The sequence below is a fragment of the Vanellus vanellus genome, assembly GCF_965231255.1.
Source record: "Vanellus vanellus genome assembly, chromosome: 1".
Taxonomy (NCBI): Eukaryota; Metazoa; Chordata; class Aves; order Charadriiformes; family Charadriidae; genus Vanellus; species Vanellus vanellus.
This window is the reverse complement of record NC_138905.1, coordinates 219,333,564-219,354,976: the sequence shown is the minus strand read 5'-3', so window position 1 is coordinate 219,354,976 and position 21,413 is coordinate 219,333,564. Positions and strand designations below refer to the sequence as shown.

The 21,413-nt window shown below is 49.6% G+C and overlaps 1 protein-coding gene across 1 annotated transcript; it reads left to right on the top strand.

The window, feature by feature from the left end:
- Nucleotides 1–4,237: 4,237 nt before the first annotated feature.
- Nucleotides 4,238–5,301, top strand: TSKU (tsukushi, small leucine rich proteoglycan; the record flags this gene model as incomplete). Its single annotated transcript, XM_082481204.1, has 1 exon — nucleotides 4,238–5,301. One exon carries the CDS (start codon nucleotides 4,238–4,240, stop codon nucleotides 5,294–5,296), a length of 1,059 nt encoding a protein of 352 aa, XP_082337330.1. The 3' UTR covers nucleotides 5,297–5,301.
- Between the last annotated feature and the right edge of the window lie 16,112 nt (nucleotides 5,302–21,413).

Genomic DNA, 21,413 nt, shown 5'->3' with positions numbered 1-21,413 from the left:
TCTTTAAGGAAGTGGAAAGGGAGGAAATCAAGTGCAATGAGAAGAGTGAATTTGCCACGACACCATAACAGGGCTTTCCTCTCTCCCACCTCCCCAGCCATCAGCTGAGACCTAGGTTTCCTCTGCAGCCTGGTTTTAAAATCAGATTTTAAGGGGATATTTTGACAGGGAGATCTCAGTGTGAGGTTGCCACGCAACAGTGCCGGGGATGAGCAGAGCAGGGAGGAGGCATCAGGACGTCCATAGGCTCAGGAAGAGATATGGAGTTTGGAGGAGAAGGCTGGCACCCTGCTGGGAGCTTTGTCTAACCTTAGCTCCATTACCCACCACTGTGTCTCCTTGGGGTTATCTCAGGATACTTGCCGTGCAAAAAAGGATGAGCAAGATATAAAGAGCAGAGCCTTGTGGCTACTCCGGGCACCTGAAACGTGGGGGACAATGCTGCACCCTCAGCAGCTCCTGTTGAAATCAGTGGGTATAGTGAGCCCCCAGAGCTGTCAGATGGCCAAAATTTTTCCCTGGGATCTCTCCATACCACAACAGCCATAGAAATGAAGAGGTCATGGCTGAACCAGCCTGAGAGCGGACTGTTTTCTCAAGGTGGCTTTCCCCTCGCCATCCCAGGTGATGGAGCTGGAGGTTTCTGGCCCGTGGTGTTTCCTCCAGGTGAATGTCCCCAGTGCTGCAGGAGAATAACTCGTCTTCCTTTCACAAGGGGATACCTTGGCTTCTTGCCTTTATCAACAGAGCAGCTCGTAGGCAGCAATCCAAAGGCAATTTGATGCGGTTTCAAATGCACGCTGTACACACATGAACTGTAAATGCCTGCAGCATGTCTCCTTCCCCCGTTCAAAGAGCGCTATCGATTGCTCCATGCGATGATGAAGCATGCCTGTACCTGACTAAGCTCTTCGTTGATTATCTGGCAATGCAGGAGTCTCTTTCTTGGACTGGAAGATGACCAGGACCTTTATTTCTCCTATCTTTTCTCAGAGTTGTTGGTCAAGTGGTTTCTTAGCCTATGAATGTTTCGTGCTGCTCCATAACGGAGTTTTTAACTGGTGGTAATGGATTGCATCTCATCTGCAAAGCAATTGCAGATCCAGTAAGGGACAATTTGGGGCAGTGCTGCGAGAAGGGCAGAGGCAATAGATGCTGTGCAAGTACCTAAGCTGAGCTTTGCGTACTGCATTTCAGCTGCGTGAAGTTTCATGCTTGCTGCTGGCCGGAGCCGTGGATGTTGGCAGTGGGAGTGACTGTATCTGCCCACGTCTCGCCATCATTTTTAAGGCTGATTGGGAAGGGAATTCCCATGTCAAAAGGGGTTTGAGCAGCTGCATATCGAAGCCCACCGCTACCTTTGATTCTCCTCTCATTTCATAGAATCATAAAATCACAGAATAGTTTGGGTTGGAAGGGACCTTTATAGGCCATCTAGTCCAACCCCCTGCCATGAGCAGGGACATCTTCAACTAGATCAGGTTGCTCAGAGCCCCGTCCAACCTGGCCTTGAACATTTGCAGGGATGGGGCACCTTCCACCTCTCTGGGCAACCTGGGCCAGTTTCTCACCACCCTCAACATAAAAAAATTCTTCCTTATATCTAGTTTGAATCAACGCTCTTTTAGTTTAAAACCATTAGCCCTTGTCCTGTTACTACAGGCCCTGCTAAAAAGTCTGTTCCCAGTTAAACTAGGACTTTGGAGATTGCCCTCTTGCTTTTCTTCAGGTGGCCCAGCAGTGCTCAGAAAGCCAAGTCTCACACTGAAGTGTCTTTGGACCTGCTGGGGGTCTGATCCACCTCCCACTGGAGCCAACGGGATGCCATGAGGAACTGAGCTGGGCTTTCGAAGGAGAAGTCAAGAGGCTCTTTCCCTGTTGAGATATCAGTTGGGAATAGCCACTGGGTGGGATGTGGGAGAAGAAATACCAGTAGACTGAGCTCACACTAACGCAGGTACTTCCCTGTATGTGAGACATTTAACATTTGGGTTTTTGCTTTTTGAGTTTCCAAAGAGCTCCCCACCACCCTCATTTCCCGTGGTAATAAAACATTTCAGTGTGTTTCAAATGCAGCTTCATAGAAAAAAAAATAGTATTTAGTGTAGGAGAGATGGCAGAAGGGTGCAAGCTACGGTCAGTCTGCACAGAACCAGAGGGGATCAGCCTTGATGTCATTAGGAAAGGGATATCTGGAAATGTGTCTGCAGAAAGGAGCGCTACCCCCTGCATCCCCTCTGCACACATATGTGTTTTCTCAAGAAACACTTGAGGTGGGCTGGGACTAGGGCTCATCTTACTGATTTTCTGTTGTTTCTGTAGAATAATGGACCCTGGAGGATTGCGCGTTGGCCTTTAGCGATGCTTTGGTTGCAGGCTCTTTGGCCAGAGTCCCAATCTCTGCTCTCTGTTTGCAGGAGGTCTGGGAGTTACCGCCAGACAAGTCATATCAGCGATCAGGACAATATTTTTGCAACGCTTTTTTTCCTCTTTGCACTTCTTTTGCACATTGGCAAGTAGCCCCTGGTCGGTCTCCTGGGAAGGAGAGCAGGGCCAAGAAGACCACTCTGAAAAGGGAGAGAAATGGCTGCCAAGGGGTGGGTGAGGGAAGATGAAGTGTGAACTTCTAGGAAATGGTCCTGGGAAGGTTCAAGGGCTGCGGGGAAGGTGCCTCAGCCAGATCAAAGGGTGTGTGGGAAAGATGATACTGGAAGGAAGTTAATAAAGTGCCTTTAAACAGCTGCGGGAAAGGTGAGAATAGAGACCAGAGGGACTGAGGTGGGGATGGGAACATGCGTTTAAAGGGGATTTTTATATTTTTTCTTTGGCTAAATGAGCGCTTGGCACATGAGTCTCTGTTTATCGCCAGCAGCGTAGCCAAAGAGTGGTGCCGATGGATCTGCTTGCCTGGGTCAATGGGAGTTTTTGCTGTTGACCTCCTGGAGAGCATTTTTAAGGCATGAGGAGCCGCCACCTGTGACTGCAATGGGAACCAGCGAGGACAACCCTCGCTGCCTCTGCTGACCCGCGGGATACCAGCATGCTCCAATTTATCCTCTCCAGAGATGCAGAGCTGAAGCTTTTTTGGCTGGCTCTTGAAATCACGCAGCTGCTGGTGCCCGCAGTTGTGCGGTGGAGCTGTTAGGATGGGATCTGAAGAGGTCCAGCAAAGCTGGAGAGGTACAGATCAGCTCTCTTCCTTCCTCGACTGTGACTATGGAGGGACAGAAACATCTTAGATGGAGGAGGGTCAAAACCAGAGGGATGGAGAGAGCTCCTTGCTGGCATTGTTAATCAGAAAGAATACTTAATGTAATTAGCAAAGACTCCCAGAGGCTCTATATGAAAAAAATTGGCTCTCTCCACTCAATGACTGTGCAGGAGGCTGGGCCCACCGCAGCAGAGTCTGGGTTAGACTGAGCAGTCCTTGGTTCCCCTGCTCCGGCAGGTGAGGATCCAAGTGTCTGTTGTCTGTCCTGCCTGCCACCAGCCCGAGGAGGGTTGGTTTTAGCCACCTGATATAAAGAAATGATCTTATCCACCTGAACACTTCTAAATTTGCATCTGAAGTCTCAGCAAGGGAGTCATGTTCTCCATTTGGCCAGTAGGTAGCCAACCTTTCTAGCTGTTCATCCTGGATGATGTTCTGATGATGCCGTTTTCTCTGTCATCTATAGGAAATTTGAACAGGGGTTTGGTTTTTCCTTTCCTGATAAGGGTTTTGGACGTCTAAGGCTTCCACTTGGGCCCACAGCCTACGTGACTTCTTCAACCCGTCAATGCAGGGTCTTGAACCGGGTGCTTCCAAATCTCACATGAATGCTCTGACGTGAAGATCTCTGTGTGCTGAAGTTTTCCAGGCTGTAAAATGACTCAGGGTTTGAGCTGTCACTTAGCTTCTTCTTCCGTGGTCCAGCCAAAAGGATGCATGTTGGATAGATCTTGCTTTAAGGCAGCCTACTGTTCTTACAGTTAATTTCCAGTTGTGTCTTAGCTTGGTTATATATGCAAAGACTGTTAATCCAATATTTTTTTTCTCCATTAAGTTCCCAGTGATTTTCACAACATGACAGACAAAGTGTTTGGGATATCCATGCTATCTGAGGGTATACTTAATCTGTCCCTTTGGAAAGACAGAGGAGAAGACTGCACAACTCAAACTGTTACACATCTTCAGTAAAGTAATTTCTATGGCAATCAAATCTATTTTCTTATGGTCTTGTTTTACAGGTCAACAATGCAATTCCTAGCCTGGTTCAATTTGCTGCTTCTCCTTCCTTGTTTTGACACCACCAAAACCTGCTTCCCTGGCTGCCACTGCGAAGTGGAAAGCTTTGGTCTCTTTGACAGCTTTAGCTTGACCAAGGTGGACTGCAGTGGAATAGGCTCACACATTGTTCCTGTCCCAATCCCTCTGGATACATCCTACTTGGATCTATCATCAAACAAACTGGAAACAATCAATGAATCGATGCTTACTGGCCCAGGATACACCACCTTGGTGAGCCTTGACCTGAGCTACAACAAAATTGCCAAGATTTCCTCCACAACCTTCTCCAGGCTTCGGTACCTGGAGTCCTTGGATCTGAGTCATAACTCTCTGGAAGTCCTTCCAGAGGACTGTTTCTCCACTTCGCCGTTGGGTGACATAGATTTGAGCAATAACAAGCTTTTGGATATAGCTATGGACATTTTTGCTTCAAAAGGTCAAGGAAAACCCCTGAATGTGGATCTATCCAACAATATGCTCAGCACAATTACTAGGCACCGTGAAAAGAGCATCCCCAACATCCAGAACTTAAATCTTTCTGGAAACAGGCTAACGTCTGTGCCAAACCTTCAAGGGATTCCTCTCCGATACTTAAATCTTGACGGGAACCCTCTAGTCAAGATTGAGAAAGGAGACTTCACAGGGCTGAAAGATTTGATTCACTTATCCCTCAGTGGCCTGCGTGGCTTTGGAGAATTATCTCCTTATAGCTTCAAGGAACTATCAGCCCTCCAAGTTCTGGATTTATCCAGCAATCCTAACTTAAAGTCACTGACTGCTGAAGTTATCTTTGGTCTGAACTCCCTACAAGAGCTCAACCTCTCTGGGACAGGCGTGTCGTCCTTGCCAAAGACTGTGCTGAAATACCTGCCTTCCATCAAAAGCATCACCTTGGGGAAGAACATACAGTGTCTTAAGACCGTCAAAGAAGGACAGTACCACCGACAAATTGGGCTGACCAAAAAAGAGGTCCTCAGTTGCCACGACAGCCACGGGTCCGTAGCAGCAGCGCCTTACGTTTCGTGATGAAAGCTGGGGAGAAGGGGTGGGAGAGGGAGGGTGGGGGGGCGGGGTGGGATTTGTACAGGTGTCGGACTGAGATGGCTTGCAGTGTGCCTTTTGTAAAACTGTCAATAATTTATATATTTGTATATGCCAATACTCGTTTGTGGATTTTATAAACTCTCGAATCCCGGCCCACGTCATCTGCAGGCTCCAGATTTTACCCAGTGCATTGAGGTCCTGCAGGCAGCCCGTTAGCTCAAGAGCGGTGATGCTGGACAACGGGGACCAAGCTGCTCTGCAGGTCCCAGGGCAGAACGGTCAGTCTGGAGCGAATCTTCACGCCCCAGACACGTTTGTAGGAGCAAAGCTACGTCTCTCCAGAGCACAGACCAAAACGTACCGACTCCGTAGCTGCTTGCTTACAAACACATTCGTCATCCTTTTTTTAATTATTACTCCCCAAGAAGTGCCTTCTGGATGTTGCCTTCATTAGCAGCACCCTGTTCCCTGTCATGCACTTTCAGTCTTGAAGAAACATTTCCAGACAAACCTGAATACAGGATGCGCCTAATGTGCTGGTTTTTACATGTTATTTGCATAGGTGTGCAATGAACATTGAGTAAGTCAAGAACTTTTCCCACAGCTTTCTCCCTGTTTTCCCAACTTGATCCTTTTCATGTCTAATTACTTTAGGTCCAACCCTGGCAACCACCTGTCTTTCTAACTTTAGCAAGCCATTGCTCAGAGCTGCTGTGCAGCAGACCAAGGGAAGCAGAGGGTCTGCCAACAGCCACATCTCCCCCAGGAACCAGCCTCCGATGAAGCAAATTTTCACTCTGAGGGCAATGAGACACTGGCCCAGGTTGCCCAGAGAAGCTGTGGCTGCCCCGTCCCTGGAGGTGTTCAAGGCCAGGTTGGACAGGGCTTGGAGCAACCTGGGCTGGTGGGAGGTGACCCTGCTCATGGCAGGGGGGTTGGAACTGGATGATCTTTAAGGTCCCTTCCAAACCAAACCATTCTATGATTCTGTGAAATTGACTGAGTTGCAAAGCAAAGGGTTCATGTAGCCTGGCTTAAAAAAAAAAAAAAAATCCCTGTTCCCTTTCTGGGGAAGCTTGGAAGAAAACTTTGACAGGTATTCTCATCTTGACGACCTTATCAAACCAAGACGCAGACTCAGAGGACATGAGAGTAAGCTGTTTCCATGCTGACGTTCCCCATCTCAACGCAACATCTGCAACTCAGCTGGGCGTGTGTGAGGCAATTTCCAGTGCCAAAACGCTCTTCAGAACGTGCCAGGGGAAGAATTAACACTGACGTCTGTGACCCTGGAGTGCTTTGCATATCAGGAGAAAGATCTTGGGTTTTATTTTCCAGAGTTGTAGCATTTCATTCTCTCACACAGCTCCTTGGCTGCCAACCGAAATCTGATAAAAAACCTGGTCCTCAGAGATTTACTCTGTTTTTCCTCCATTACTGAAATGATGGCAAAGCAAAGGGGAGCCCCTCTTGTCCCTCTTCTTCTCCAGGCTAGGAGAAAGCAGGGGAAGGCATCACAGCGTGACTCAAATGCCGTGTGTGAAGCTCCTGCAGTGGAGGCGTCTGTTGAGGTCTGGTTCACATCTTGCATGCTCTGTCCTGGGGATGGGAAGGGATGTTGTGGATGGTGGTCCTGCTGGGGCTGATCTGTAGCTTGGTCTCGAAAGCCAGCCTTGCATCAGGGCAACCTTCAGTGTTTGCAACTGGTTTAGGGAGGTCCATGCAAAGGTGATGCAGATAGAAACCCATCCAACAACCCTCCTTGGAAGCACTGGGAGGAGCTCAGGCTTTGTCCTCACACCCCCAAAGGTCTTTGCAAATGGAAACCCTATTGCAGCTGTCTCCAGGAATGGTTGAAACCTACTGGGCACATAAAAGCCAGAGTCAACACTTCACTTCGGATACTGAAATCTTTCTCCTACCTTTTCATCCATCTCCTTTTCAATGATTTGTTAGTGTGGGGTTTTAACCCTTTCTTTCAGTGTTTTGGGGTTTTTGCCCCTCCCCTGAGCCTCTGCAGTGCTCGACCAACCTTCACAGTCATAAGAAACGTGTAGATTTTCTTAAAAAGGCAATGGGACTGCCTACAGGCAGGGATCGGGAGGGGAACAGCAACCAACTGCAGTGCAAGGTGGGGGCAGTTTGGGAGGAAAGGGGGGTGTTTTTTAGTGGATCTTGCCTTTTTAAGAGAATTCTTTTCTGCTGGCAGAAAACGTAATTTTTAAAAGAAAAGTTGTTTAATTTTATAAGTCCGTACGTAGATGAAATGTTACAGGGATCACGTACTGTCAGAGTTACTGTCTTTGTGCCACTGTGGTAAGTTTAAAACCCAATGTGACAATCCAAATGACGACTGCAAGATTTCCGTGTGTAATCTCGTGCTAGCTGCTAGCTAAACGAGTCTTAGCGAAAGCTGGCAAATACCGTCGCTGTGTTAGTTTGTTGTTTTGTTTTGTTTTGTGTTGTTTTTTTTTTAAAGAACCTCTGCAGCATTGTAAGGCTTTGTGATTACTCACAATATAATAAAGTGATTTAGAGGAGAATAAACGCAGATCCCCCGGATTTATTGCCTTAGCGCTGGGAAGGCGGCAGCTGTCGCTGGGTCTGAAGTGCAAGGCGGCTTCTCTCCTCGGCTCCGCTCAGCCCCACCAGCCTCATGGGTGTTGCATCTCCAAACTGGAGGCAGGATTTGTCCCGCTGTGTTTGGCCTGCTGGCCTCCTCACTGGCAGAAGAGCTTGAGAATTTCACTGGCTGACTCGAAGGAATTTATGGACTGCTGCTGATTTCCCTCCACCTCTCGCATTCAGGCTCGCAGGGATCTGAAGGTCGAACTGAAGGTTGAAATTTTTAGGATCAGTGTGCCGAGACCAAAGTCCCGGCAGGTGAAAGACGGGGAAGCTTAGTTGTAGAGAGATGGGAGTCGGTGTCTTTTGCCAAGTAACAAGTGATAGGACATGAGGAAATGGCCTCCAGTTGCACCAGGGCAGGTTTAGATTGGATATCAGGAAAAATTTCTACAGCAAAAGGGTTATCAAGCATTGGAACAGGCTGCCCAGAGAAGTGGTGGAGTCACCATCCCTGGAGGTGTTTAAAAGACATGTAGACGTGGTGCTGAGGGACATGGTTTAGTGGTGGTTTGGGCAGTGTTAGGTTGATGGTTGGACTTGATGATCTTAGAGGTCCCTTCCAACCTCGATGATTCTATGATTCCATGTTTCTATGTGGCGGTGAAGCAGCCCAAGAGTATCTGGAGCAAATTTCCTGGTTCAGGATGTGCTCCAAAGCTTGTCAGAGATGGTGGGGATCTCTTCATGGATTTGGCCAATCTGGGACACAGTCTGCTCAGGTTGAAAGGCTGGGTTTGCAAAGCGGGTGATGTGGGGAGAGCCCACAAGCTGTTTCACGGGAGCACGGGGGTGGGAGGAAGGGAACGGGCGCATGAGCGATGCCATGGCACGGAAAGCCGCATGCTGCCAGACTGCAGAGCAGTGATATACACGTGGTCCAGCCTCAGCACCACTCTCCGAGGAGCGGGGGCTGCTGCGTGGAGGGTTAAGAGCATGCAGAGCCATTGCAACTAAAGAATAAATAGAAACACCTCAGGAGGGCTTTGCCTGCTCTTAAATAGCAAATTTAATTTTAAGCACTTCTCGGTGCTGTGTATAAAAGTGATGCAAGCAGAGCCCCAGTGAGGAAACCGCCCCCGGGAAGCTGCAGCGTTCCCGGTCCTCCCAAGCCTGAAGGAACAACTGCATCTTCCATCCAGGCAGGCAGAGCTGCAGGCTGCCTGGAAGAGGCAGCTGGTTGTCCATCTGCCTTTCCAAACTGCCCTGTCCTCCAGGACTGCAAGGTTTGGTCAGAGCGTAACCTGGTGGTAGACATCTCCAGGAGAGTTCAGATCCTGCCCCCAGCACTGTTATAGACTGTAGAGGAAAAGCCATCACCAACCCTTAGAGATGGCTGCTCCTCTGGTGTCCACCATCGCGTGCTGTGAACATTAGGCTACACCACCACGCTCCTTCTGAGAAGACTGAGGGGGGATCTTATCAATACTTATAAATACTTAGAGGGAGAGAGACAGGGGGATGGGAACAGTCTTTTTTCAGTGGTGCCCAGTGACAGGACAAGAGGGAACGGGCACGAACTTGAACATAGGAAGTTCCATCTAAACATGAGGAGGGACTTCTTTCCTGTGAGGGTGGCAGAGCACTGGCACAGCTGCCCGGAGAGGTGGGGGAGTCTCCCACTCTGGAGCCATTCCAAACCCACCTGGATGTGTCCTGTGCCACTGCTGGAGGTGCCCCTGCTCTGGCAGGGGGTGGGACTGGGTGAGCTCCAGAGGTCCCTTCCAACCCTGACCAGTCTGTGATTGATTCTGGGGCTCTTTCTGGAGGGGAACCCTCCTGCCCTGGGACAACAGGCTCAGCTGGAGCAGTGGAGAGTGTCCTGCTGTCCCAGTCTGCCAGGGGATGGACACTGGCCAGGGAGCAACAGGTCTGAAGCTGGCTTCTCCCACTTTCATGTGAATGCCCCACTTATATGATGCTCCAGCTCTCTGATGGACCTTGTCCCTCCCAGTGCTCCTTTGCCTTCTTGCCTTACCTTCCGCTCATTCTGCTCGTGATTTTTATTATTTAAAAGCCTTTCCGAAGCCCTCTGCATGGGAAGAAGCATGCAAGCCCCCATCGGCAGCGCAAGACCCCACCATGCCCACGCATGCGTCCATCTCCACCACGGGACCCAGACACCTAAAACACAGCAGTAACATCCCCACGGAGGAGGAAAAGGCACATGATGGCTTCAGGCTTGGAAAATTTGAGGAGGCCCTTCATCCCAGCTTCCTAAAGCTGCTGTCAGCTTGGTAACACGGCCTGACGGACTAAACCCTGGAGGTCAGACATGACCCCGGCCACCCATGCCAAGGAAAGCTGGCCAGGCTGTTTTGCTGCAAGCTCTGGCTGTCTCCAGCACCGGCTCAGCTCTGCGGCCGGATACGTTTGCCCTGGCAAGCAAGACGGGGTTTTTTAATTAGAGGCTGAATATTTTTAGAAGCAGGAAAACCTCAGCAGAGGCTGGGCAATAAGGATAGGCCGGGTCAGGGAGGGGGAAGAAGCGGCTGAGCTGGCATTTGCCTGCAGCACTCTGTCCCTTGGAGGGTCATCAGCATCTCACCCCCCTTCCCAGCGTGTTGGGAAAGACACCGAGGGTTCCTTCCCCCTCAACCGCCTTACGCCCAGGGCAGCATAGAACAACCTTCTTCTCTTTATTTGGAAACGCGCACCTTTTGGTACCCAAAAGTTCCCTTTTCCTTCTCGCCAGTCTGCCAGAGCTGTTTCTCCTGGCTGTCAGCCGTCAGCCTACAGAAATCCCTCGCTGACTGATTATGTGACTGACTGCATAGCAGCAGTAGGTGCCGAAACCTTTTAAAAATAGCTGCTCCTCTGCACGTTTCCCGTTTTGCGGGAGGTTTTTATTTCCAGCACGTTTGTTCCACACGCCCTGAGCTGGTCAGGCTGGAAAGCGCGGATGCACTCTTTCCATGCCGGACAATACTGCCGCATGGCTGGGCATAAATAATCCTTCTGGCTGCCCCGGGGATCCGCCTCCCGGGAAAGCTTTGGGGCAGCCAAACCCTCTGCCCCATGCGCATTTCTAGAGGCAGCACTGTAGGGTTGTTCCTGCCCCATTGCTCCAGAGACATCTCCTTCCTTCCCTTTTTGAGTGGACGAGCGGACCTGGGAACCTGATGAAAAGGTGGAAAATTGCAGCTGAAACTAGGCCATCAGATAAATCCTCTGCTGTAATACGCAGGCAGTCGGAGCACCGGCCCTTAATCACAGTCTTTGTCTCCCAGCATTTGTATGCCTGTGTGCACGCATCCCTCCGTGCCAGAACAAACCCGTCGCCCCCGCCCCGCTCCTGCCCCATCCCCACCCCTGCACCGCCTTTCATTAATGGCATTAAAATAAAAGTGGTTCATTCTGCCACGGAGGAGCTCCCCCGGAGAAAGCAGCAGCATCCCGCTGTGCATCCTTCAAAAAAAAAAAAAAACCAACCCTCTGCCAGCTGCGAAGGGGTTTGGGCAGGGGGATGTGCTGCCACCCTGCCCGGCTCCATCCCCTCCGCTGGTCCAGCCTCCACTCCAGCTGCACCCCAGGGGGATGAATCAGCCTGAGAAAAAAAAAAACAAAACAAAACAAACCCAAGTTTTGCCCCTGTAAACTTCACCACCACCACCATGGTGATGTCCTTTAACCCCCTGCCGCTGCCCGCCTGGACCTCTGCGCCACGTGCGCTCCCCTCCTCTTCCTCCTTAACGGTGGATGTGTGTCACGGGCGGGCGGCACTTGCTGGTAATTGACTGGGGCCGTGCTGGGAATTTGAACCTACATTTCAAAGAGATCGTTAACCTCCTTTTCCTTCTCTTTGAACTGCTTCGCTTTATTGTAGGTTAAAGGAAATACACGTCTTCTTCCTCCCAGAGCCCTTTTTGACGGGAACCTGGCACATTAGAGCCGGTGGTTTTTTTACTAGTGATGATGTTAGTGGTGACATGCTGCTAAGCGGCGCGTGATGATGCGTTTTGGTGGGATCAAGCTGCCCCTTGACTTCAGAGGGAATTGTAGGTAAAGGAATGGTCCAGAGATGACCAAAGGACTGGCACATAACATCGCTGTCCCAGCAGCCCATGGCATGTTCTCAGCCCACAGAGGACCAGGGAAGGGCCACAGGTTACGGATGACCCAGAAACTAGGTTCAAGCCCCTCTACCATGCTGGACTTTCTGGGTGGGCTTGGGCACATGAATGATAACTTTTCCAAGGTGTGTTTCCACGGGTGGTTTAAGTGACTGCAGGGCAAGAGAGAGAGGTTGTCCTGACCTTCTTTTCCGTTACATCAAAGACAGAATTTGTGCAGCCCTTCCCTGTGTCAAAAAAAGAAAAAGACCAGTTTTTAGACATATCGATGACCTGAACCAACCCGTCAGGTGGCCATGCAGCCACTAGCGGAAATGCCCAGCAAGAAGAACATGGTGTGCTGCCCAACGAGCAGTCTGAATTCCTCTTCACAATAGTATCTGGACTCTATGAGCAATGCCTTCATCCATTTTAGGTTCAAAACAGGTGGACTGAAGGCTCCCAAGTACTTCTGAGAATCTTGCTGGCTTATAACCTATAACTCATTCTTGGGCTGCTGTGAAGATAAATGTATGTTGGACTGTGCGGTGTTGGACTATTAGATTGGAACATGTCCTGAAAGACGAGCTCTGCATCACCAGATCTGAAACCTGCATTGGTAGGTCTCCATTGACAACTGGGGTCATCCTTGGACCTATGGTCCTAAAATCCTTGTATTGTTAATGATGCTTTCTCAGTTCACACTAGCTATCCTCTTTGCCCCCATGGTAGATGCTCTACCAAGCATCTCCAAGGGGCTGGAGTATATTCAATACCCATTATGTTCAGTAAGTCTTTGAGATGAACTCTCTCAATGCCTTCTTCTCACTACCTGGGATAGGACCAGATATGATGGGAAGGAAGAAGTTTAGAGACGGAGCAGAGCTCTGGCAGGACCCCAAAACTGAATTTGGGGTCCCTCATGGGGCACATACCTCTATGGCTCTGATGAAAGCTATAAAGCCTGAAGTTCTTTCCAGCCAGTGCTGGTTTTCACCTCATTTTGACTTCATTTCAACTGTCCTTGAATTTTGAGGGCAAATCTTCCATGTCCTCATGACTCTACTACTGTCCCTAATTCAACCACACCAGGCTGTCAAGTCTCCTCCTGCCTATGATTGTCCTCACCTTGTTGTAGAACTCCACACAATAATTTTCACAGTTCAGAAAATCCCCAGAGCCCTGGTCGCCGACCAGATCTAAGCTCTTAGCTTCAGCTATTGTGAAGGAGAGCACGTCAGTATAAACCTCAGTCAGGCATTTATTCTAATATGTCCTACCTCGTGGTTGCAATGATCTAAGTGCACATAGTTACCACAGGTCAGCTAGCACTCATAAAACCTCATTGCGTTGATCAAACATCTGAGATCTCATATTAAAGAATAAATCAATCTATGCTGCTTCATAACCTTTAGGATATTTCTCAAGAACAATATTCTACAGGCTTTTTTTGCTTTACCTGTACTCACTGCCGTCATTTATTTTATCGCTTCAGTGATTACAAAACCTGAAATAATGGATAGATTTATTCGCTGGAAGAACTGGGCATTGCTGGAAGTAATTCTAAGACCTGATAAGCTGCTGTTTCTGTCTAAGGTAAGAAACCCCTGAAGAGGGAGTAGCTTTTCCTGTGAGATGTGCCAAGGAAAAGAGATTCCTGTTCGGTCCTCGCATGCAGTCTCTTTTGCAGGAACACAAGAGGAAAGATTTTGCCCTATTTTGTTACTCATCCTAATCACCAGCATCAAAATTATCCATTTTCCCCAGAAGTATTAGTTCATGGAATTTTTCTCATTTACAATTTTTGTAAAGTGATTGCTTGTCTTCAAAAAAAAAAAAAAAAAGAAACCCCCACTCAACAGCTGTATGTTTGTCATAGTGCCATCTGGGACCCGCATCCTACAGACGGCAGAGGTGAAAATCCCCTTGAATAAACAGGAAAGGAGGATTTCACAGAACATATCCCTGTGATATCCCATGGGAAACGCCTGGGTAATCCGTGGTGGCAATTGTGCCACAATGCTATTTTTACTACCGTTTCTTAAATGTCCTGTGGTAGCACCCTCAACCTCCCAAGACCAATGCTTTTCCATGGCTAAATTGGGAAAGAACCCACCCCAGAGATCTTGCAACCAGAGAAGACCTTCCAAAAGGATATTATCATGGAAATATGGGAAGATTAGCACTGTGTTTCAGTCAGTTTTCCCAAAGCCTCATCACAAAGCTGTATTTTTCCCTTGGTCACTTTAGGAACCCACATTGGCTCCATCTAGTCCATATCTGCTTGCTATAAGATCACCCAAACGGTGTGTCAAGCGTTTCGACAAGTCCAGTGGGCTTCTCTCTTTGGAAGCTATTTCACAGCTGGGCTTGAATTCACTAGTGAGACACCTTTTCACCCCAGAATATTCCCCATAAGAATATTCTTGCCTCTACTTTTGCTCATCAGCTATTTCTATGTTCACACACAAGCAGGCTAGACTCTGCTCCACAGGAGGCGTTTGGACACTTGGTGATGCCAGGGAAAGAGGTTCTGTTCTGGGAAAGAGCACTGCCAGGCCCACAATGGGTTTGGGTTTCATTGGTTTGGGGGGAAAAAATAGAGATTTTCTGCAGTGGCTCTGCAAATACAGTTTGCTGGGTTTCAGCTGCCCCAGAAAAGCAGTGGTAGTTCCCTTATGCATGGAGAACATCCCCCAGTTGCAGCCTGCAGTCCCTGGGCAACCAATTTAGACAGGCAAAAGCTCCGTCTGTAATTGCTTCAGCTTCCCCCTTCCTGAAGCTAAAATCAGAGCTATAAAGTGTACATCGTGCTGGCATCCCGAAACAGAGCGGATGCACCACAGCTGGCAGGGACCCCATCCCAGAGTCACCAAGTGGGTATCAAAATTACGGTAACAGCCCCAGCAGCCTGATGGAGATGAGGTGGTAATTCCTTCGTTTTCTCTCTTCGAGCCGCAGTAGAAGAGAAGGGCGCCAGGGCAACCCATGTGTCAGGACACGTCCCTGTTTCAGTGCCACAGATCCCCAAGTTATCTGCCACTGAAGAGAATCACAGAATCACAGAATGGTCAGGGCTGGAAGGGACCTCTGGAGATCATCTAGTCCCACCCCCCGCCAGAGCAGGGGCACCTACAGCAGTTGCACAGGACACGTCCAGGTGGATTTGGAATGGCTCCAAAGTAGAAGACTCCCCCCCCTTCTCTGGGCAGCTGTGCCAGTGCTCTGCCACCCTCACAGGAGAGAAGTTCCTCCTCATGTTTAGATGGAACTTCCTATGTTCAAGTTTGTGCCCCTTACCTCTTGTCCCATCACTGGGCACCACTGAGAAATGACTGTTCCCATCGCCCTGGCACCCTCCCTCTAAGTATTGATAAGCATTGATAAGATCCCCCCTCAGTCTTCTCTTCTCCAGACTAAAAAGCCCCAAGTCCCTCAGTCTTTCCTCATAAGAGAGATGTTCTAATCCCCTCATCATCTTTGTAGCCCTTTGCTGGACCCTCTCCAGCAGATCCCTGTGTTTCTTGACCCGGAGAGCCCAGAACTGGGCACAGTACTCCAGATGCGGTCTCACCAGGGCAGAGTAGATGGAGAGGATGACCTCCCTCGACCTGCTGGCCACACTCTTCTTGATGCACCCAAGCTGGTTGCCCCGTCTGAAGCAGTAGTTTCACATGGCGGTGCAGAGCGATGCAGTTTCCAGCAGAGCTCTGGAGCCGGCCAAGCACCATTAGCCTAGTTTTTCATCCAAGCAAGGAAGTCCTGGCTCCTGGCAGGCTTATTAGCTTTGGCACCGAGCTCAGCTGACACCTCGCCAAGGCATTCTGGCTGCAGCTGGACCTGCCTGGCTTCTGTCCCACCAGCTTGGTTCTCTCCTCATCACATTTCCCTACCCTCTTGGTTCAGCGTGGGCAGAGCGATCTTGTGTGCCCACCCAACTGAGCAAGGGGGATAGCTACAGACTTGGGAGTTAGAGGGGCTGTTCAGACTCCAAACCTCTTTGTCTACCCAAAGATCTCTGAGAATCAAACACTTCCTTGCGAAGTACTTGGTTGTCCAAGAACTGAGATTTCCCTTCTGTCTGACAAAGGTGGTGCCGGGCAGCTAGGCACAAGCAGGGATGGGCAATTTGTTGTGTTTGCTTTTATTGCTTACCTTCCCTCCTTCAAACTCAGGGTACGTTTGAAAGCCTAGAAGAAAGCTGCATGGCTCTTCCCAGGGATTGAACTAATCTCAAGCGGTTGGAAGAGAAGACAAAAATCCCAGAAGCTGACAGGCTCTGGAGATCCAGTACATAGTAGATCTTCCCTAATGGTTGCAAAAATGTACGCTCTTATTTCTTAACCCCCTTTGTGATTGCCAGGGAGAGAGGAACACAGCCTGCTCCTGTGGCAGTCCTGCTGTCCGCCCACCTCTCTTCCCTCCTGGCCTCTTCCAGCAGAGTAGTCCTGGGCAGAAGTACCCTTGGGATGGCAGAAAGGATTGTCTCTGCTCTAGGAGCCCAAAGCAAGGTATCACAGTGCTGTCCCTTGTCACAGTGCCTGTCCCATTGCTGTCCCCATCACAACCAGCACCTGGCCGGGCAGACAGACTTTCCAGGGCTGGTTTGACCATACGGCAAAGACACTGAGAATATCCCCTGTCCCTCACACCCTCCACTCTGTTCACATGCATACATATCTCTGAAGGCCATAGAAACGCTCCCATACATGGGAACGTTTGCTTTCAGCATGGCAGCTCTGGGCAGCAGGGATGCTGAGGGATATCAATATACCCCGAGGTGTTTGCTGCATCCACATTGCTCTGTTATAGATAAAGCCCAGCATCTTAGCCCAGGTCCTAGGATGAGGGGCTGCACGGGCCAACTCACCCATGGCATCAGCTTGGCATCAGCCAGATTTACGCTTTCTGGCAGGAGCGTGTCTCCATTGCTCTTGCAGACCTGCAGCAACAGAGATACCATATCCTCTCTAAAGAAGCAAATTGCAGCCTTTATTTTGCCCTTATCGTAGAAGCATGGAATGGTTTGGGTTGGAAGGCACCTTGAAGATCATCTCGTTCCAACCCCCCTGCCATGGGCAGGGACACCTCCTACTAGACCAGGTTGCTCCAAGCCCCGTCCAACCTGGCCCTGAACACCTCCAGGGATGGAGCTTCCACAGCTTCTCTGGGCAACTTGTTCCCGTGTTTCACCACCCTTATCATAAAAAATTGCTTCCTTATGTCTAATCTAAATCTACTCCCCAGCCTCTAACCTGAATCTTCCCTAGCTGCAGGCTGTGCAGGCGACTCCTTGTCCTTACCCCCACCGATGCAGTGATGAGGTCATGAAATTAATGACTGACAGGCAATGACGCTGCGTATCAGCTATGTTTGAACTGCTGCGCCCCTGCTGAAGGCTGGTTTCCCTCATTTACCACCTTCCAGCACCAGGCACAGTCTGGGACGTGGCAGATAGCATTTTTATCAGCTTTGCAAGACATTAACTGCGGGACCCGCTCTTCTCCCAGGCACCTGCTCTGCGCTGCAGGTTAAACAGGGAACAGACAGCACGCACAGAAGACAAAGGGGATGCTCTGTTGGGAGGAGATAAGGACAGAAATTGCCCTAAGATGGTGACCTTGGGGAAAAATTGCCCCATCATAGAATCATAGAATCATAGAAGGGTTTAGGTTGGAAGGGACCTTGAAGATCATTGAGTTCCAACCCCCCTGCCATGGGCAGGGACAACTCCCACTAGACCAGGTTGCTCCAAGCCCCGCCCAACCTGGCCTTGAACACCTCCAGGGATGGGGCCTCAACAACCTCTCTGGGCAACCTGTTAACCCATCACTAGATAAATAGTGCTGGCAAGAGGCAGAGCTTCTGCTAGCCCTGGTCAGGATCTCTTTGGACTGGGACAGACAGAAGTGAGGCTCAGAAGGGACTTGGGGTCCGGTTAGTGTGGCATCCTGTGCATTGATCACCTTCACAGCCACTGTGGCAAAGTGGTCCTGCCAACACACCGAACTGCCAAGGGGGATGTCAGGGCAACACGGGTTATCACTGTCTGTTCCAAAGTTGCTTGCATTCATGGGGGAAAGAAGATACCACTTCTTTCCGTAAATATTGATATCTCTTCTGGCCTTGAGATAACTTTGTCAGGAAGACGTGCCAATGCACCTCCTCGTGGTGGGGGGTACCAACTCTGCTGCCAGGAGGAGGGTCCAGCGTTAGCACCATCAAGGATGCGAGTCATTGCAAAATACAAAGCACAGCAAGTCTATGATCATTCCTGAAGCAAAAACCTGGAGCTCCAGTGTGTGCATCCACTTAGTCAGGCAGTGCCTGCAAATTTCCCATGACATCTGTACTGACATGAGACACGATTGCCAGAGAAGTAGCATAGCCACCAAATTCATCCATGCAAAGAAATGGCACTTCACCAGAGAGGAACGCATCTATCAGGGCTAAAGACAATGGCACTGGGAAATGAAGGGGACCACTTTCTGCCCTGATGACAGGCAAAAGTCCTTTTCTCCTGATGTACCTTGTCCAGGAGGACTGATTTTGCTGGGAACAGAGAATGAGTTGCTATTAAGATTCAGACCTTGGCTCAGGTTAACCTCTTTCTGGCAGAAAAGTTTAGGTGAGCATGGGTGTGAATTCCTTTCAAACCAGGTTAGGTGTTCAGCTCATTCGATAGGTCCTTGATGGGGCATGACCGTCTGTCTCGGGCTCTGAAAGCTCCAGGCCCGAGGTTTGGAGGCATCTTTTTAAAAACTTCTTACATACAAAAAGAGCACAAGGTCAGGACTAGGCTGATCAGTCGATGTGCTCAGCGGGATCACAGCCAGTGACTCAGAAATCCCTGATAGACCTCTCTAGTCCCTGTTTGGATAAAGGCACTGTGATGAGCTGGATGGAGCAGCAAGCTGACCATCTACAGCAAGGGAGAATTATCTGCTGTAATGTCATCTTTCAAATCAATAGGCCTGGATAACTCACCGACAGAAGCCATCAAGAAATGACCCAAAGAGTCATTAACATTAAATCTAACAAGTCTTGGGGAACCTCAGGGAAGAGGAATGGGCCGGCACAGGGCCTGGGTCATGGCACCACGGGCAGAGGAGAAGGGGACAACCAGAAGGGTGAGCACCATCAGTTCTTAGCAAAACAACAGAGCAGTTAATTTGGGATTTCATCAACGAGCTTGTCATCTGGACAAATGCACGTAAGTCTATAAAGACAGTCAGATGGCAGAGCAGAAAACCTTCATCAGCATTCATCACTTTTCAGCCGCTGAGCCGCTGCTGATAAAGGCAGCTGTAGCGGTTTAATACATCGCAGCTCCTCCAAGGCATTCTGCTTTTTTTCCTTCTGAACTGCATTAGATGAGATTAACAAAACATGCATTAAACGGTGTCAGAACTGCCCCCCTGACAGATCTTGAAATGTGGCTGTAAAGGGATGGGGTTATAACCCTTTCCTTACCAGAGATGGCTTAACATGAACAGCAGTGGAGGAGCAGATGGAAGCACGTCCAGAAATGGAGGACTAAAGGGCTCAAAGCCCAGAGGCAGGCTCAGGAGGATGGGCTGGGGAGGAGGCACTGGAAGAAGGTGCAGAAGAACTTTAAGGGGACTGAGAAGCAGATGCGGTTTGCAGGAGCAGTTCAAAGGTCTGTAGGATGGGAAATGTACTGGGAAGATACGTAGGTACATCCACAGAAGGAGAAAGAGTCAAAGGGGTGTCAACCTGGAGGGCACATACCCCATCAGAGTCCACCTAAAGGGTGAGAGACTGCCTTGACCTCCAGGGAGCCGGGGATGGGTGAGAGCCAGCCAAGCTGATGTGCCAGAAGGTCTTGGGCATCCAAAATGATGAAATATCTCACAGAAAGGACACCCTCTTACCTTAGTAGACAGTAGGCTAGGGCTGCTAGGAGGTGACCTGGTCGGCTCTGCTGGCCACACACCAGAGGCTGGGAAATAGCAGAAGGCCAGGGATTAGATGCACATGCTTCTCAATGTAAAGAATTAGGAACGTAACCTTATTCATCGAAGAGAAGGCTGAGAGGGATCATTACATATGGGTATTTGCATAGGGGAGAGCTGTCTGATAGCGAGGCAGAGAAGGGGATGTTCTTCAGCCATGCTGATAAGAAGACATCGTGGGTGGAAGATAGCACTAGATTAATTCAACCTTTGAAGTGGACACCAACTCACTGCTATGAAGGTAATTAAATATTGGAAGAGCTTATCAGGGAGGCTGCCGAGTCACCAGTGCTTCTCATGTTGAAATAAAGATTAGGTATCTATGAAAGGAGACAGTCTAATCCAATTTCCTGGGAAAAAAAATCTATTTTCTGTATACAGAAGGTCAGATAAGATGATCCTCCTGGTGCCTTTTGACTGTGCAGTCTGTGAATTTAGGAAGCGTAAACTCCCTGTGTAAGGATCCATCTTCATCTGGTGCATGACGTGTCAGGCAAATCAAAGGGAAATACATAACGCGGGCTGAGATCCCAGCTGGAGAGCGTAGAGCCAGTGCTGGAAGAGAGCTCAGAAATTCCTGGCTCTTATCCATTAGCCTACTGGAAGAGAGATAAGCCTCCACATTTCTTCAAACCTCATATGAATCACAGAACTACTTAGAGGTTTTGGTTTTGCCTGGTATTTATATTGCAGCAGCAATAAATGCCCTGTGCTAAATTGACAGGGGATGGAAAGGTGTCCTCTGCCCCAACAGGGTTTTAAGATCTTGCTGAGGACACAGGGCAAAACAAGAAAGGACTCGCCTGCCACTCAGCAGTGGAAGCCTGTAAACACAGTGCTCCAGCAACTCAATGAGACCACGCAACACATGAGACAACACAACTACTGCAAGGTGACCCTGCTGCCTACGGGGCTGATCCAGCTGTGCAGTGACAGGGCAAAAGGGATGCAATGTTGAGGGGTCACCATGGTACACCACCAGGGGTGTGCCTGGTGGGAGGGAGGGACAAATAAAACCATGCATTGGCCAGATAGAAAGTCCCCCCTCAGTGTCCCAGGAAACGCCTGAGAAGAGGGTGAGCACAAGTGATGTTTCCCAGAGCGCTTTACTCAACTCCAGCCCCATCCCTGGATCCTCAAGAAGCTCCTAAGCTGGAGGTGCTTTGTAGCAGCCCTCAATGGATTTCTCTTCATGAACCTGACCGGTCTCCTTCAAACCTGTGTGGGAAGGGGAAGGGGAAGGGGAAGGGGAAGGGGAAGGGAGAGGGAAGGGAAGGGGAAGGGGAAGGGGAATGGGGAAAGGGGGAAGGGAAGGGGAAGGGGAAGGGGAAAGGGGGGTAGGGGAAGGGAGGGAAGGGAAGGGAAGGGAAGGGAAAGGGGAAGGGAAGGGAGGAAGGGAAGGGAAGGGAAGGGAAGGGAAGGGGAAGGGGAAGGGAAGGGAAGGGA